This window comes from Hirundo rustica, chromosome Z (assembly GCF_015227805.2).
Source record: "Hirundo rustica isolate bHirRus1 chromosome Z, bHirRus1.pri.v3, whole genome shotgun sequence".
In the NCBI taxonomy this organism is placed as follows: domain Eukaryota; kingdom Metazoa; phylum Chordata; class Aves; order Passeriformes; family Hirundinidae; genus Hirundo; species Hirundo rustica.
In genome coordinates, this window is record NC_053488.1 from 89,986,022 (window position 1) to 90,003,004 (window position 16,983).

At 56.8% G+C, this 16,983-nt stretch overlaps 1 protein-coding gene across 1 annotated transcript; it reads right to left on the reverse strand.

Moving 5' to 3' along the window:
- Positions 1 to 2,566: 2,566 nt before the first annotated feature.
- Positions 2,567 to 5,227, reverse strand: ZIC3 (Zic family member 3). The gene is made up of 3 exons (XM_040090419.2): positions 4,189 to 5,227; positions 3,366 to 3,529; positions 2,567 to 2,821 (listed from the first exon to the last, which is right to left on the reverse strand). The coding sequence occupies exons 1-3, from the start codon at positions 5,225 to 5,227 to the stop codon at positions 2,639 to 2,641; spliced, it is 1,386 nt and encodes a 461-aa protein (XP_039946353.1). The 3' UTR covers positions 2,567 to 2,638.
- Positions 5,228 to 16,983: the final 11,756 nt, after the last annotated feature.

Sequence of the window (16,983 nt, forward strand, 5' to 3'; positions counted from 1 at the left end):
GCAAGCCCCTTATGGATGGAGAGGCCTGAGGGTGGGGGAACAGCTGTGACCCCAGGGAAGCCATATGAGCCAGGATGCTGGTTTTAAGCATAAAAATGGCAGGGACAGTACTGCTAGTTTTAGGAAGCACCTGCGGGGGCAGGCAGGAGGGCAGCTTTTGCCAGCATGGGCCGAAGCCCCGGGCACCAGCCAGAGCCACTGTGGGGCCGGAAAGGGTCCCCGCACTGATTCTTCAATGGGGCCACTACTCCAGGGTCGGAGATGCTACATCCTTCCGGCCACGGGTCCCCAAGCCGGGCAACCCCAGCCACAGTAGAGGCTGGGACGGCGTTTCGGGGCCCGACAGCGGCAGGACCCGTCCCGAGGCGCTGCTGTAGAGCCCTGCGCGCCCCGCGCCTCCCCGGCTCCGAGCAAAGCAGTAACGAAACCGAGCCTACCGGCAACTTTTCCAAGCCTGGCGCGGTCCGGAGCAATGCAGACACGACGCAGGTGTGTGTCCGAGGAAAACCCGACGGCTCCGCTGCTCCTCACCTGCCGCGGTGCATGGCCCCCGGGCCGGACCCGGGCCGGCAGCGCTCCGCGTCCAGCCCCGGGCTGGGCTCTGCACACAGCGAGAGAAAAAGACTTCACAGCAAAACAGAAGCAGAGATCCGTGTCTAGCCGGGACACCGCGAAGGGAACTATTTTAAGGGCCCAGTGGGGAGCTCGGGGGACTTCTTGTTTTAGCTGTGCAGCCGCAGAGACTGCAACCCATCTTTCTCCTGTCCTTTTGTGCTCGAGAAACGTTTTTTTTTTTTTTCCCCTACCTTTGCAGGAAGGAGAGGGTAAATTTGTGTTCAAATGTAAATTTCAAAGCATGCAAGGTTCCGCGAGTTGCTCGCCCGAGTGGCCCCTGCGGCAACAGGAGGGGATGGGCCACCCCTCCGTCCTTCCACTGTGCCCCCAGTCAAGTTCGAGACGGGCCGGTCTGAGTCTCCCCCGGTCAGCGCGGGTGCGGCGGCCGTCGTGAGGGTCCCTGCCTGCCCCCGGGGCTGCGGTCAGCCCGCGGCAAGTCCCTACTGCCGATGAGGATGCGGAGCAGCGCGGCCGCGCTCCGCCCGGGAACGAGGCCGTCGGCGCTCCCGCCGCAGCCCCGGCCGGCCCGCAGGACAACCGGTGCCTTCCGGTCGCACCACTATGTGCCGGGGAGCGGCGGTTTCCTCCGTCGCCCTGGTTGCTTGGGGCTCCTGTGTAACGCCGAGTAGTTTTTCGGGGGAGATGTTTCATCTCGATCCCTTTTCTCTCCTGAAGACGGAGAGGCTTCTCCGCATCCTAGTAGTCAGGAATAAAAACAAAACATACCACACGACAACGGAGACAAGTCCTGCCCGCCGCGAGGTCACCCCGGGCCCCCCCGGCAAGCAGCCCCGGGTCGGCGGGCCGCTCCGGCACGATTGCCCGGCCCCACGGCCGCGCTGCCCGCAGGCGCGGCGGCCGCGGCGCCGCCCGGCCCGGTACTCACCGTCGGGACCTCCCCGTGAGGCGACCCCGCTGCCCCCGGCTCTGCTCCACCTCGCCGGCGCCGTGCCCCGACCTCGGGCCGCTCGGGAAGCCAGCGGGGAGCGAAGCCGCTGGGCGGTGGAGGGCGGGGACAAAGGGACAGGAGAGAGAGCGGCGGCGAGCAGGGGGCTTCGCCCGGCAGCGCCGGCCCGAAAACAACGGCCAAAGCCGGGTGGCAGCGCCAACCGGGCCCGCGACGGGACCCGCGGCTGCCCCGTACCCCGGAGGAGGTCAAAACCGGCTCTTTCCAAAACAATAAACTTTTAATGCTAAAGCAGTTATAACCAAAAGCTGTACAGAGTTGGACATTTTTGTTTGTTTGTATTTTTGTTAGAAAACAATTTTTTATCCCCCATAAATATTGTTCAGTTCCCGGCACTTTGTATCAATAATTAAATTACGAACGATAAATATGGCATCATGGGTATGTATTTACAAAAAAAGTTATTACAAAAAGGCAACTGTTATACTAAACGTCACAATCTCGGCAGAATAAACACCACATCCCCATCCTGAAAAATACTGACCGACCCCATCAGACGAGAATACATTCACAAGTGTAATGCTTGGAGAGAGGAGGAGAAAGAGAAGAGAAAGAAGCAGGAGAGCTAGAAAGGAAAGTTCAAGACATAACAGGACTTTGGCACAGTTTAAGACTGTAAGTTTAAACAATCACCACTAAGGCGAATTTTTATCCCCATATCAACATCCCATCGAAAGAAAGAAAAACAAAACAAAGTAAGAATAAAAAACTAGTAGGGAACTGGAGGAAGAGAGACTCGGGCAAGGGGGGGGGGTGGGGAACCAAAGAAACGATTGCATCTGAAAAAAAAATTACAACAAAAAAAACTCTAATCCTGAGAAAAGGACATGGCTAGTCCAGCGTCTGGGCTTGCAAAATAATAGTAATAATTATAATATAATAAAAGACCCCCCTACAGATCCTGGAAGTTAAGTAGGTGTAGCCCTATGCAGTCGTCAGCGTGGAAACTCCATTTCCGTGGGAGCGAGCTGCAGTTGGCTTGGTTCATGTTTTTTTGTTTTGTTTTTCTCGTTCGCAATGCATTTGGTCCAGTCTGTGGCTGGGCAGCAGCTGCCTTCACACATACCACTCATTAAAATTGGGGGGCAGTCCAGGGTTGTGGCCGGGGTTACTCTGAAGGGCGGCCGGCGGCGTTTTAGTGGAGTCCTTACTGCCAGCGGAGCCCACCGCAGGGGGGGTGGAGGACTCGTACCCCGAACTGGCTGCAGGGGAAGAGTCCGACCCCTGGGATTCGTGCACCTAAAACCAAGAGGCAAAGATGGGAGCGAGCTCGGGGCCTCTGCCACCCCGCTGTGCCAGGCTGGGCCGCTCCTCCGAGCAGGAGGGTCACTGTGGAGCAGCGGCTCAGCCCTGCCCGGCTACCAGGCACTTCATGCCTGGCCATCAGGCACTTCATGCCCAGCCGGCCACTGAGCACCGGCGACAAACGCCTGCCGTGGCCCCCGGACACTCCGCTGCAGCGTCCTGGTCAGGAGGCCTGCAGCATCCCAGCACGAAGGGCTGCAGCCACAGGCCAGGCTGCACTTGCACAGCCTTCCCACACTGAGCCACGCTCTGCAAGCCGGGCAGTGCTCGCACCAGTGGGAGCACAAAAAGAAACTGCGCCATTTCCCCGGGCTGTGCTCCAGCCACAGCCTAGACACCGGGGATCATTCGGGCCGCGCTGGGAACATGGAGCTCCGCTCTGCCCTGCTCTGGGGTCTGGGGGAATGAGCCCTGAGCACACCAGCGATGGAACATCACTGCTCAGGGAGGAAAGGGCTGGAGCACTGGGGTGATTTACCTTCATGTGTTTCCTAAGTGAGCTGGGGTGGGTGTAGGATTTGTCGCACACCTTGCAGATGTAGGGCTTGTCCGAGGTGTGGACGTGCATGTGTTTCTTCCTGTCACTGCTGTTGGCGAAACGCCTGTCGCAGCCCTCAAACTCGCACTTGAAAGGCTTCTCACCTGTGAAATTTAAGAGACGGTGAAGAAGGACCATTCCCCTCTCCATCCCCACCCGCCTCCACCCAGGAGGTCCGCCCAGCTCACCCCACCTTAGGGATGCACAAGCACCAAAACAAATGAAGAAGGGAAAAGCTGGACAGCAAGATTTGTTACATGTTGGATAAAATTGGATCAGCCTTTATTACTTCTGACTCACCTCCCGCCAGGCCCGCGCTGGGCTCCAGCAGGGAAGGCAGCTGGGAGAGCTTGGGGAAGGAGACGACCCGAGAAATTCAGCGGCTCGGACACCTTTACAAGACCTACTCGAGGATTCAAGCCAAAAGTACATTTACTTCCAGCCTTCCCCCTTTCTTCCCTCCACCCTGCAGGAGGGCTGAAGCCAAGTCAGGGTTGCTAATAAAAATACTTTGACAAAAGTATCGCCCATTTAATTAAGATTTTCGTCAGTCAGGCCAAAAATAAAAATAAAAAAGGAGCAGAGGTCACCGAAAATGAGATTTCATTAGCATTTCTACGGTTCCCTCCGCGGAGGCGCTCAGGAGGCCGAGAGTGGAGGCAACGCTGTGCACCTCGCGCGGCGGCAGCCGCCGGCCCAGCCCGTCCCCGCAGCCCCGGAGCCCCGCATCCCGGGTGGGGCAACACACGGACACGGGCCTTACCTGTGTGCGTCCGCTTGTGAATCTTGAGGTTCTCGGAGCGGGCAAAGATCTTGCCGCAGCCCGGGAAAGGGCAGGGGAAGGGCTTCTCCCCCGTGTGCACCCGAATGTGGTTCACCAGTTTGTATTTCGCCTTGAAGGACTTGCCTTCCCGCGGACACTCGTCCCAGTAGCAGATGTGGTTGTTCTGCTCCGGCCCTCCGACATGCTCCATGGTGACATGGGTCACCAGCTCGTGCATGGTGCTGAAAGTCCTGTCGCAGCTCTTCTTGGGCCGGCTGAGCTGGCTCTCGTCGAGCCACTTGCAGGACAATTCTTGCTTGATGGGCTGGCGCATGTACCGAAAGAAAGCGCCGGGGCCGTGGTGGTGGTGGTGGTGATGGGCCGCCACGTTCATGCCCATATTCATATTCATGTGATTGTAGTTGTGGAACTGGGCGCCGGCATAAGGGTCCGTGCGGGGGCTGGAGACGGCCCGGTAGGGATCCGGCCGCCCGAAGAGGTCCCCGCGCAGCCCCAGGTGCATCTGCCCGTTGTCCACATGCCCGTTGGGGGACGCGTGGCTCGGGCTCTGCTCGTGCAGCCCCGGGAAGAGCAGGTAGCCCGGGGTGTCCGGGATGCCGCCGGGGCCGTGCAAGCCGCCGGGGGAGCCGCCGAAGAGCCCGTGTTGCGCTGTGCCGGAGGCGGCTTCCGCGATGCCGGAGCCGCGGTTGCGGAACAGAAAGTCGCGGGTGGAATTGAAGGCGGCGGCCCCTCCGTAGGAGGGCACCTGGCCGGCGTGGTGGTGGTGATGGTGGTGGTGGCCCAGGGCGCTGGCATAGCCCGGCGCCTGCGGCGTGAATGCCGAGCTCTGCCCGGCGGCGAGGTCGTGCGGAGCCGCGTTCAGCTTGAAGGCGGCGGCGTGCGAGGAATCCCCGAAAGGGCCCAGCCCCATGCCGCCGCCGCCGGCGTCGCGACCCGGCATCTCGTGGTGGCGGGGCGCCGCGAAGCCGCCCACCCCCAGCGCCGGGAACTGCGGCCCTCCGTCCAGCAACATCGTCATGGGCGCGGGGCCGTCGGCGCGGCAGGAGCCTGCCCGCCCCCCTCCCTCCTCCCGCCCGCCCGCCGCCAAAAAAGTACAAAACCACCCCAAAACGCACCCCCACCCCGCCCCCCGCTGCGGGCAGGCGCGGCCCCGGCTGCGGGCGGCAAGCGAGGCGAGCAGCCCCCGGCCGACACAAAAAAAAAAAAAAAAAAAAAAAAAAAAAAAAAAAAAAAAAAAAAAAAAAATCCACAAAACCCTAAACAACCAGCCCCGAAACAGCCACCAGCCACCCGCCCCCCGCGCCGGGCCGGGCAGGGCGGCGCAGCAGGGCGAAGAGGCGCAGCGCGGCCGCACTCCCGCTCTGCGCCGTCGGGGCACTGACGGCGCGCCCGTCCGCGCCTCGCACATAAACCAACTCCGGGGCCAGGCCGCGCCGCGCCAATGGGGAGCCGCGCGCCGCCGGTCACCTGACCAGCCGCCCGCCGCCCCATTGGCGGCGCCGCGCTTGATTGGCACGCGGCCCGCGCCGCCGCGGCCGCTGATTGGGCGCGCGTGCCCCGCAGGTAGAGCGGGGGTGGCCGCGGGGGCCCGGGCGGGCCGGGGGCGGCGGGAGCCCCGCGGAGCCCCGCGCGTGGGGCGGCCCTGCGCGCCCGGCCCGCGTCTCCGCCTGTGTCCGGCCTGTGTCCCCCGGCTCCGTGTGCGCTGTCCCCGCCGCTGGCGCCCCCGCCCCGTGAGTCCCGCAGCGTCCAGCCGCCCGTGCTCTGCCAGCGCCGCCCCACGCCGTGCGGGATGCTCGCCCTAGGCGGCGCGGCGGGGAGGCGTGAAGCCCCGCTGCAAAGCCGCCGCGTTCATTCAAAAATAAAATTTAATTTAAAAAACCGAAACAAAACAAAAAAGCCGAGACTGTTTACAGTTTATGTATACATACATATATATATATAAAATCATATATAGTTTATAAGTTTGTTTTATTTTTCTATTGATTTTTATCTTTCCTAATTAACCAGGAGAGCAGAACCGCCCGCACCGTGCGTGGAGAGCCCGCTCACGCCTCTCAGCCTCGGTGCGCAGCTTGATCGGGCCGGGGTTCACCCCGCCGGCCGAGTTCAGCCCCCTTTCCTCCCTCGCTCCGTCGCCCACCCCCCTGCTGACCCGTGATCGCGGCCGAGCAGCGCCCGGCACGGCAGCTCCCAGCTGCCCTTTTTTTTTTTTTTTTTTTTTTTTTTAATTTTTTCTTTCTTTTTTTTTTTTTTCCCTTGTTCTCGTTTATTCTTTCTTTCCTTTTCTTTCTTCCTTTCTTCATTTTCTTCATTTTTCTTTCTTCCTTTCTTTCTCTTCCTTTCTTAATTTTTCTTTCTTCCTTTCTTTCCTTTCTCTTTCTTCCTCTCGTTCCCTTATTTTATTATTATTATTATTACTATTATTTTACTTTGCAAGGGAAACGTTTTGCCTTGGAATAATTATCAGTTGCAGGCAGCGTTATAAATCCACTCATTTTCTGTTCTGGAAAGCATTTGCAAAGAACTATGGGGAGCAAGAGTGGAAATAAAAGGCAGAAAGAAAGATTGCTGTAATTGTAATATCCTGAGGTTTGCTGAGCCCCCAAGTCTGGCTATTGGGCAGGTCTCAGGCTCGCCGCCGGCTCTCTGCAGGAAACGTAAAATCTGATCAAGTTCAGAGACGCATTGAGAGCCCGCTTCAAGCAGCGCTTTATAACCGCGGCTCTTTCACATTCCTCCCCCCAATCAGCCCCGCGAAAGGCTTCGTCTTCTTTATTTTAAGGTTTGCAGAGAGTGAGTAAAAGAAAAAAAAAAAAAAAAAAAAAAAAAAAAAAAAAAAAAAAAAAGAGAGAGCGAGAAAAAAAAAGAAAGGGGTGAAAAAAACCCCACCGATATAAAATCTCTCCGAGAGATAACACCGGTGCCCGTCAAACACTCAAATTTCCCAGGCCACAGCCGTCACGAGCACTCCTAAAGTTGGAAGGTGAGTCCGCCGCTGCCGTTGGTGCACGATCGCAGCAGAGCAGGAGGCGGGGGCGCGGGGACCCGCCCTGGGGGGCACCCACCGGGGACGGTCGGGGCCGCCTTCTCGCTGTCCCCGTTGCACTCCGCGGCTGTTCCGCGGGACGCGGGAGACCCGGCAGGATGGCAGCCCTTCCCGCGGCTCGTCCGGGAACCCGGGCCGGGAAAGCCGGGACAGGGCCCGGGATACCCGGCCACAGACCTACGGCCCGCGGCGGCGGGGAGAGTCCGCGCAACGCCCTTGATTAGCTGAGGCTCTACCTGCCTCTCTCCGGGGGGCTGCGGCGGGTCATAAATTACCTCCCGCACCCGTTCGGTTTTCTCGACAACAACCAACCCCCCAGTTTTTTTTTTTTTTTTTAAATTAAATAAATAAATTTTAAAATGGGGGGGGGGGGGGGGGGGGGAAGGCGGGGTGGGAAATTCAATTATTATTCCCGTCAGCTGAGCGCCGGGGAGGGGAGCGCCTCTGAAGTCGCCGACCTGGGGCGACCGAGGGCGACTGACCCCTGCTTGTGCAGAGGCCTCACGTGTGGCATTGTGTCCCCAGTGGGTGGGACGCGCCGGGGCCGGGCTGGTGGCGGTGGCCGTGGCGGTGGCGGAGCCGTGCTGCCCGCCCAGGTGCCCACGCCACGCGAGGCCGCGGCCGCTCCGGCCGGGAGGCGTGCGTGTGGGCTGGGAAACCCTCCGGCTCGGAGAGAAGGAGCGAGTGTGGCTCCACGGCGGCAGAAGCTTAAAATAAAATTAAATTAAACTTGGTTTTCGCCTTAAAAAATCTCGCCGCGTCGGCAACGGCGGGACCACGGGGCTTTGGGAAAAGCATCCCGAGGGTCTGGAATGTAAAACGAAGCGATCGTAGCTTTGGACGAGGATTCCCCGTTTCGGGAGGGTTTGGTGGCCACAGCCTGCCTTGCAGCTGTGTACCTGCCGCTCGGCCAATTACCCTATAAATCTCTTTTTATATGTTTCCCACTTCTACTCTACCAACTTTGCCTGGGTGTGTGCACCCGGCAGCATTCGCACTGGTATACTGTCACTCTTTACACCCCATCCCTTCCTGACTGGAATTTCCCAGTTCGGGAAGCAAAAATTGTATAAAACGAGTTTCTTTTGTTTATTTTTTTAAGGCATTGTCCGTATAGCCTATGTTTATTTTCCCCTTGCTGAGCTTTCAGAATATATGTGTATATATACACACATACACACACACTATATATATTTTGTAGTTTATCACTTCAGTAATTTCCATTTTTATTCGGCAGGATTTTTGTCCTAATTAAAATTTATTTTCCAGAAGTCGGGGTACCACGCATCTCGTCCATTTAAAATCTCAATTGCAAACGTGCAAACGACCGTAACCGGAAAAGTAGTCTCCAGGCTCCCTTTTCCCTCCGTGTTCTCAAAGCGAGGGGCAGACAAAGACCCCCTCCTTTACGCCGAGAACAAATATTGTGTAATTCTCACACTTTCTCCCCCCCCCCTTTTTTTTTTTTTTTAATTAATTTTGGTTTGGTTTTGGTTTTGTTTTGCCTTTGAGCGTTTTGGAACTTAAGAGCTACAAAGAAATGTAAAACCCCTGGAAAGCGTTGCGGGTCCCCCAGTGCCCCGAGCCCGCCCGGACCTCTCTGCCAGGCTCCCTGCTGTGCTGTGCTGCGCTGGCGCGGGAACTCCCGGAGCTTAACACTGCTCCGTCCCAGCGCCCCGGCCCGGCCCGGAGAGCCTTGCCAGGGAGAAGACCGCAAGGTCTGGGCTCTTCAGCGCGGGAGGAAAACGCGGGCCCCAGTCGGTGCCCCCTCTTTATGGCAGATTTCGCAGCAGGGCAGGGGCAGGTGAAGTTTCAGCTGCGGTCCCAGGAGGGGCAGGGCGGTGGCACCGTGGATTTCCCTCGTCCCTTACACCGAGGATGCAAGGAAAAGGCAGAACGAGCCCGGGATAACAGCTGCAGAAGTCCCCTCGCGCATAGCTGCGAGCCGGCGACGAGGGGAATATTCCATCCACCCTTAAAGAGCTTTTAAGCCGCGCTGTATCGCGGTTAAATGAATATCCTTAACAAGCGTAAAGACAAGTAGTTTTTCTCCTGCCATAAACATATTGCATCTCCGGTGTAATTATATGCAAACCAGGAGCGAACGAGACATTTCCATTGTAGCTGTCACTCAGCGGAGGGGGAAGCACATGTACATTTGAACTTCAGAGATCCGGGCTGGAGTAAACAGTTCTGAACTTCGGCAAGGGGAGGGGGCGAGTAATACCAAAGGCCAGACGGAGGCAGGCAGAAAGACTTGTGTGGCGAGGAAACGTAGGTGCCAACGGGCTCCATCCCGCATCCCGGGGAGCCGGGCCCGTGCCGACACCGGCAACCGCGCCCACGGAGCAGGGCTCGATGCTCGTTTTGTGGTGATGGGGAGAAGTTGCCCCTCTAAAATGAAGATCACCGTTCAGCTGCTTGGGAAATATGCGTCGGACTCGGAAGCGAGTGGGAAAACCACGAGGACCGGTTCAAGCGCTGCAGAATAAATTGTGTCCTGTGTCCCAAATGAGGCCGGGGCAAACCTAGGAGTAGGGAGCAACGGGTGTCGCAGCCCCACGGGGTGCTGAGGCGGCTCCCTGCACCTTGGGGTGCCCACGCACCGGAGTGACCCCAGGAAAGGCCACCCACTCTTCATCTCCCCTAGCCCTCCCTAAGCCATTAGTAGGAGGAACGATGCAGACCCGCGAGCGGGCAGCGGGGGAAGCCCCGGCCTCGGCACCCCGGCCCGGCTGAGAGCATCCGCACCCTCTGGCCATCCCCTTTAAACCCCCCCACGCCTCCGAGGAGCAGAGATTGTGGGGGTAAGTGGCGAATATCTCAATCAGCGAGGAGGTGACCTGTGACCCGAAGGGTGGCTCTATTGTCCCGCTCTTGCGGGGGACACAGACTTTAGTCAGCCTTTCTGCGTGACTGAGCCCTGAGGGGCAACAGCAAGCCCAGGGCTCCGGGGAGGCATCCCGGTCCCGGGAGTCGCCAGGCTGGCATCAGCTGCCGGGGCAGATCCGCCCCTTCCCCAGCGTGCCGAGGCCGCTGCCTTTTCGCCCCGGCTGTTTCCGAGCCCGCACCCGGAATACGCGGCCCCCTCTTGCCCTGGGCCTTTCTTCGGGAGCCAGGCGAGGCTGCGCAGACCCTCCCCACACAATGGCGAGCACCGCTGGGACGGAGAGGTCCCGACGGGTGACCCTGGTCGTGCTGAGTTGGGGTTTGACGTGCAGAAATTCTCCGAGGACCCGATGGGGATAAAGTGAAAGAAAGAACAAGGAGGGGGTGTCCCGGGAGGAGCCCTCGCCCCAATTCTTCAAAACGCCGGCCCCATGAGCGGAGCGGCTGCGGCGGGGCCGGCGCGGGGCGGCGCTGCGGAGCGGCCGGGTCGGTCCCGATGGCCGCCGGGACCCCCGCGGCTCCGAGCGCTGCCCCGCGCCCCTGCCCGCGCACGGACGGGCCTCCCGAACCCTCCCCGGTAGGTGGATGATATGGGACAGGCAGGCATGGGGCTCTGTCCCCGTACCAACTCCGCTCCCGCCCGTCCCCGGGCCCGCCCGCATCTCCGCGGGGCCTCACAGGAGGTGTGAACACCGGCAACAAACCCGCTTCCCGGGGGCAAATCGACTCGTTTGAACCGGCACCCCTAGGGGCTCTAAACAGCGGTCTCTAGCTGCCGAAGATCTACCCCGGGAAGATGCCGAGTGTCGGGGAAGCAGACTAGAGCCCATCCTGGGGACCCTCCTCAGCCTGCAGCAGGTCCCCGAGGCGGCTGCGGGGACACCCCAGGGCGTGCCGGGGCTCGAGCCCTCTTCTCGTTGCAGGGAGTCCCAGGGCCGAGCGTGGGGATTCCTCTCGCTTCCAGCTCTTCTCCTCCAGCACTGGGCACAGCCGCGGCCCGGAGCTGGAGGGTCGGCAGCGGGAGTCACCGCTCCCCGTGGTCCCGGCCGGGACTGCCCGGAGCAGAGCCGGTCAGTGCTCAGGCGGAGCAGGGATCTGAGGGGGCCCGCGGTAGCGGACACCGAGGGTGTCTCCCGCGGCCGGCATTCCGTGAAGACAGGGCCACAATTTCGCCCCCCCGAGGATGTGTTGGAACAAAGGTGTTGAACGATTTAAAGTATTTTAACCAATTAAAACGATGATTTCCCACTGCTCGTCTTTCGCCATCCTCTCTCCGGCCGCATCGGCCAGCCAGTGTCCTCTCAAGGGCCGGGGCTTTTCCCCCAGGTGTCGGGGAGAGAGCCAAGCTCCCCTCTGCTCTCCGGCCAGGACACATCCCCGGCGAGCCCCTTGGGTGATCTGCTTATCCCTCTTGTGTTCTTTTCCTCCTCGGGACAGGCGATGCCGCCGTACAGCTGTGGATCTGACCTGGCACCGGGGCGGTTCATCCCGTGCCTGTATCCGCGGGGCTTCGGGCAGAGCCAGCTGCAGTCTTGCTGCCAATGTCCCCACACGGACGTCCCCTCGCGGGTCTGACCCCCTCACTTCTGTATTTTTGCTGCGGAATGCCCCCAGGCCCTGCTCTGCGGGACGCGGGAGCGCAGGGAGCGCACCCCGGGGAGCTGGGGGCAGCGACGGGCCCCCGCGGTACGGTTAACCCGCCTGTAAACGATGTGCTTGTCACGGGGTGAAGGAGTCGAAGTCTTTTAAAGGACTTTTATTCCTCTACCCGGAGAATCAGTTCCGTAACGAGAACCTTGTCGGGCAGAGGCGTGGGAGACTGTGGTGGAAAAGGTGCGTCAAATAAACAAGCCCGGAGCGGCTGGTGCCGGGGGGAGAGAGGGTTTGCGGCAATCTGGGCTTCGATGAGGACCTCACCAAAATTAAAAAAAAAAAAAAAAAAAAAAAAAAAAAAAAAAAAAAAAAGAAAAAAGAGAGAGAGAGAGAGAAAGAAACCTAGATAAGTCCAAAAAGCAACCAAGCAAATGGAAAGCCCCCACGCAGCCCTTGGGCTTCGAATCCCAGACGAAGGCAGCTGTGTGCCCTCGTTGCGTTTCAATTCTCTCTCTCGGCTGGGCTGCGAGCCCTCGGGGCCGGCGAGTGAGGGCTGCGGGCAGGCTGCGGGCAGAGCTGCCCGCGACACTCCACATCCTCTCAAGTTTTCAAAGCCAGGAAACAGCCATTTCCCGCTACCTTCGCCCGTTCCCCAATAGCTTTCAAGGCGTCCACGTTTATTTTAAAAACTCTTCTGAGAGCCGTAGTAAATTGAGTTTGCTTGTAGCTACAAAGGAGAAAGTTAAGCATTTGTCTATGGTGTTGTATAGGCAGCCAGTTGTTTTAATTAAAGGGTGGGTATTCGTGATACATGCACCAGATAAAAGCAAATGCACAGAATAAACTAATTAAAACATTGTGTTTGGAACACATTTTATTTCTTTTTTTGATCTTAGTTGTGTTTTAAAGAAATGTCAGCGCACTATAAAGCAACCTTATTTCCCTTATAGTGTGCGGCGCTTTTCAAAGGCTAGTGTGATATATTTTAGAAAAGAAATCCCGCTGTGAAAGCTTGCGTGTCTTCTCTTTACCAAACTAAGCTCTTGTCAATCATGCCAAGGCATAACCAATCACCAAGTCCCTTTTTGGAAAGCAGCTCATCCCGCTGTGCTTTTATATATCACACCGCAGCATGTTTAGATGCATTTTTACTATCACTTCAGGAGCGGTGACGGATGAGAGCGCAGTTACAGTACCGGCTTCCCCAAACGCCGGAGTTATTAACAATTTGCCTGGCTATTGTGTGCGTGTCTTTCTCTCCCTCCTCCCTTTTTCCTGTCTCACGTTGCCTCTATTTGTCATGGACACGAAGATGCAGGGAATATTGGGGCCGGGGGTGGTGGTGGGGGCTGGCTTTCCGAGGTGTCCATCACCTGCCTGGGAAGGGGTGACAGGATGTTTCGTGGCTGCCCAGCCACGGGGAAAGAGAAGCCCCGCGGCTCGGGGCTCTCCTGATAGCACTGCGAAAAGAAGTAAGGACACCCTACCTTGTAACGTGCTCGCCCTTTCGACACCGGGCTGAGGGGAGCCCCGGTGCAAAGCCCCGGGGCCCCGGAGCCGGCTGTACCCATCTCGCCGCTCCTGAGCCCCCGTGGGAGTTCCGCGGCCCGCCGGGGTCCGGCTCCGGGCGGAGAAACGGCAGAGCACGGCGAGGTGTGTGCCGGGACATGAGCCACACCGACACGGACCGCGACAATTCCGCCTGTATTTCCTCTCTCCTTTAACGTGGAGCCCCGAAATCGTTGTAAGGGCACCGCGTTTACCTCTTGATCCCGACAGCAAGTGAGAAAAAAAATAGACATTTCTTCTTTTTGCTAAATTTCTAGACCCTAATTGAAGACAAGTGGCAAATGGTTTTTATTAAAACCCGCCTCCAGTTCCGGGCGTTTCCAGACAAACTGTGCAAACCTCTGGCATCGCGCACGTACAGACACATCCAATATTTCTCTGTTCAGTAATATATCAATATCATCTGGTTTTGTATCTCTTTCCAGGCGCAAATTTGCAAATTTCAGGGACTCGGTTGTGCACAGATCCCCCCCGGCGAGTCCTTTGATGTGACCATGTCAAATATCACAGAAAGGGGAGTCGGGAGGGACGGGTATCCCCGACGCCCCTCCGCCATCCAAGGCGACCTGAGCATAAAGACTGCCGATGCTCAACCTGTTTACAGAGACCCCCACCTTCCTCCATCATTTTATCTCACAAGATTTCGCACAGCTCGTTTGCGGGAAAAGACTGCACCTTTTCCCCAGACTTTGGGGTCTTCCCGCGGTCCTTGCGCGGATTTGATTGTACCGGGAGACACGAAATTACTTTGTTGTTTGCCTTAAAAACGGGGTAGATAGGGGCATTTATGTCTATTTTATTTCTCGTTAAAGTCAGAGGCGGCAGCGGCTGCTGCATCACATCCATCCTGAAAAGAAAATTACAGGTACAAGTGGACTCGTGGCTTACTGGTGCAGGAGAAAAAAAAATAAATATATATAATATACATATAATATCCGTTCAATATCTGTCACTTCGATGCCGGGAGCCACGCCATGCCCTGCAGGGAGAAGCTCTCGGGCATCCGCGCTGTTGCTCCGCATCCGTGGAAAGCCCCTGCGTCCATCCCGCTCCCCCGCAGCAGGGCTGGAGAGCTCTACAACCCCCGAGTCACCCCCATTACAGGACCCCCGGTGGAAGTGGGGGGCGAGCAGGGAATGCTGTCGGCAATGCCACAGCAATGCCTCCTCACCCGGCAAAGGTGTCTGTGGCTTCCAGCCTCACCCGTCGTGTCGCGCTCCCCACTCCATACGAGCAGAAATTAGCCTTTTTTTGTTTGGTTGGTTGGTTTGTTGTTTTGGTTGGTTGGTTTGTTGTTTTGGTTGGTTTTGTTTCCTCCGCATCAGGCAGAGGAAAGGTCTCCCTTTTGACCTGCGTTTCCCCCTTCCCCGAAAAACTTTTCTCTTTGACTCTCCTCAAAACCGATGCTTTCAGCAGGTCTCAGCCCTTCTGGCTGCAGTGTCGGGTCATGAGATGGGATCATGCAGAGCCCCGCACAAGTGTCAGAGCTGCTGTTGCATTTTCTGAGAGCCTCACACTGTTCCTCCCTCCCTAAGTCTCTGCCAAAGGGGACTTTGTGTCACTTCATCCAACTGCCGGAGGGCAGAATTGGAGCCGGGGCTCTCTGCGGGCTTGGGTAGGAACCATGCTGAGAGGAGGGGGCTGCAAGGGTAGAGACTTCCCAGCTGGAGGCCGGTTTTGGGGGACAGGAGGCCACCTGGGTGGGCACGTGTCCTGGAGCGTTCTCACCCATTTAGGACACCAAAGGGCCTGGAAGCGAAGAGCAGTGCCCTGATGTGGCACTAGGCAGGCTGGGACTGGGGGGCGGCCCCTGCTCGTGTGTCAGTCAAAGTCCCTGTTGTCGCGTGCCTTGAATCAGAGATCCTGGCATTGGCCGCTCTCGGGGGCTCAGCGCAGACGTGACAACAGGTGCTTTGCTTGCCCAGGGGAGCAGCCCTCCGACAGCTTTGTTGCCAGAAGGAGAAGGGAACCCGTGGCAAAAGCACCTGATGGAATTTCAGCAAAACAGATGAAGGTGCTAGGAAAGCTTTAGCGTCACCAGTACCAGGCTGCCAAGGAAGCTGTTTCGGGTCTCCAATACTGAAAAGATTCACTTTAAAACAGTTTTTAAATATTGCTGTTTCAAAATGCTTGATCCTTTCCCCCTCCATAGCTTTGCATTTCCTGAATCTTCACACAGCAGAAATACACTTGACTTTACCTGGCTTTTCTTCTGTAAATAATTAATTTAGCTTTTTTTTTTTTTTTTTTTTTTTTTTTTTTTTTTTTTTTTTTTTTTTTTTTTTAACAACAACCAAAAACCCTCCTAAAACCCAATGGTAAAAATAAGCATGCAAAACTAACCCATGACCCATGATGTGGCAAGAAATAACACACGATAACCTCCAGCAGTAGATCCAAGCAGTAAATACAACACTAAAATTAATCTCCTCAAATTCAGGGGAAAAAAAAAATCCAGCTCCATGATCAGAACTAGAAAACCTTAGAAATTATCATTTTAACAGCTTCCTCCCACGTTGCCAGGACGGCACTGTACAAATGTCCCTTGCTATTGCTGTGATGCCCTTCCTGCAGCAGGCAAGGTGAGAGGTGGCCAAGTGGGAGGCAGGGTGCACTGGGGTGGGTGTCCCCCCAGGGGTCCCCCTGGGTGTCCCCCATGTATGCAAAGTGCAGGATGCTCACCCTAGACAGGGGCACCGTGCATCACAATTGTGCCTCTGCAGTGCAGGATTTCACTTCCCAGCTGCAGCAGAAGTATTGATTCCTCTAAAAGGCAGGATTTGGGCCGTAAGGTCTCTAGCTCATTTTTCCACATGAAAAATTTTCCACCTTTCCCCTGGTGTCAGGGTTGGAAGGAGAAGCAGCTCACAGCATGGCAGCTTTCCCTGCCAAGCGCTGCTGCCAGGAATGCACACTCCCCACCTTGGAGCAGCATCAGCCACTGCACAAGTCACCTGTAGGTTACCCAAAGCTCCCCATACAGCACAGGCAGCTGCTCCAGCAGGGAAACATTCACCAGGAGGGACGCAGAAAAGCCCCAAAGCAAAGCTTAAATACTTTTGAAAAGTATCTCTAGGTCAAATACTTCAGAGAAAGCCTGATGATGCAAGTGCAGCAAAGCTAGTGGACTGGAGGCATGCTGCAAGTGCAGCTGTCCCTTTGCTGTTCCAACCAGCAGCACCCAGGAAATGCTGCATTTTCCTACTGCACACAAACCATCCCCTGCAAAACTGATCCCACCAGACCCAAGTCCAGGCTTAATTTACTCAAGCCAGTGGTGCCCCTCACCTGCTGGCAGCTAAGGCAGTGCTGAAGTGCTGTGCAGGTGTGCAGTTCTAACGTGGGAACAGCACGGGCCTGATTTGGCTGCTCTCATCCAATCTGGGGGTCAGAGCTTAAACGAGAGTAAATCCCCCAACCTTACACTGCCACCAAGCTGGGATGATTCATGCCCATTGGCTCTAAGGAGGATTCAGCTGGAGGAAAGCAAGCAAAACATTGGACTGGTATCTGGAGAGATGAAAACAGGATTTCTAGCTTTACACTGGAAATTATTTCAATTTTTCATATCAATTTTTCGTTTGCAATGAATTCATGTTAGATTGCCTTCTTAAAAAATGTAGATTTTGTTGCTGGAAATCATTTTACACACACTTTTAGTATGAAGATAGGAAACA

Bases quoted from the DNA above. Each gene is read 5' to 3' on its own strand.
- ZIC3 (XM_040090419.2), bottom strand. From the start codon at position 5,227: ATGACGATGTTGCTGGACGGAGGGCCGCAGTTCCCGGCGCTGGGGGTG. The intron at 3,530-4,188 runs GTAAGGCCCGTG...TAAATTTCACAG, and splicing joins TCACAAGCGGACGCACACAG to GTGAGAAGCCTTTCAAGTGC. The intron at 2,822-3,365 runs GTAAATCACCCC...TCTTGGTTTTAG, and splicing joins CACTTAGGAAACACATGAAG to GTGCACGAATCCCAGGGGTC.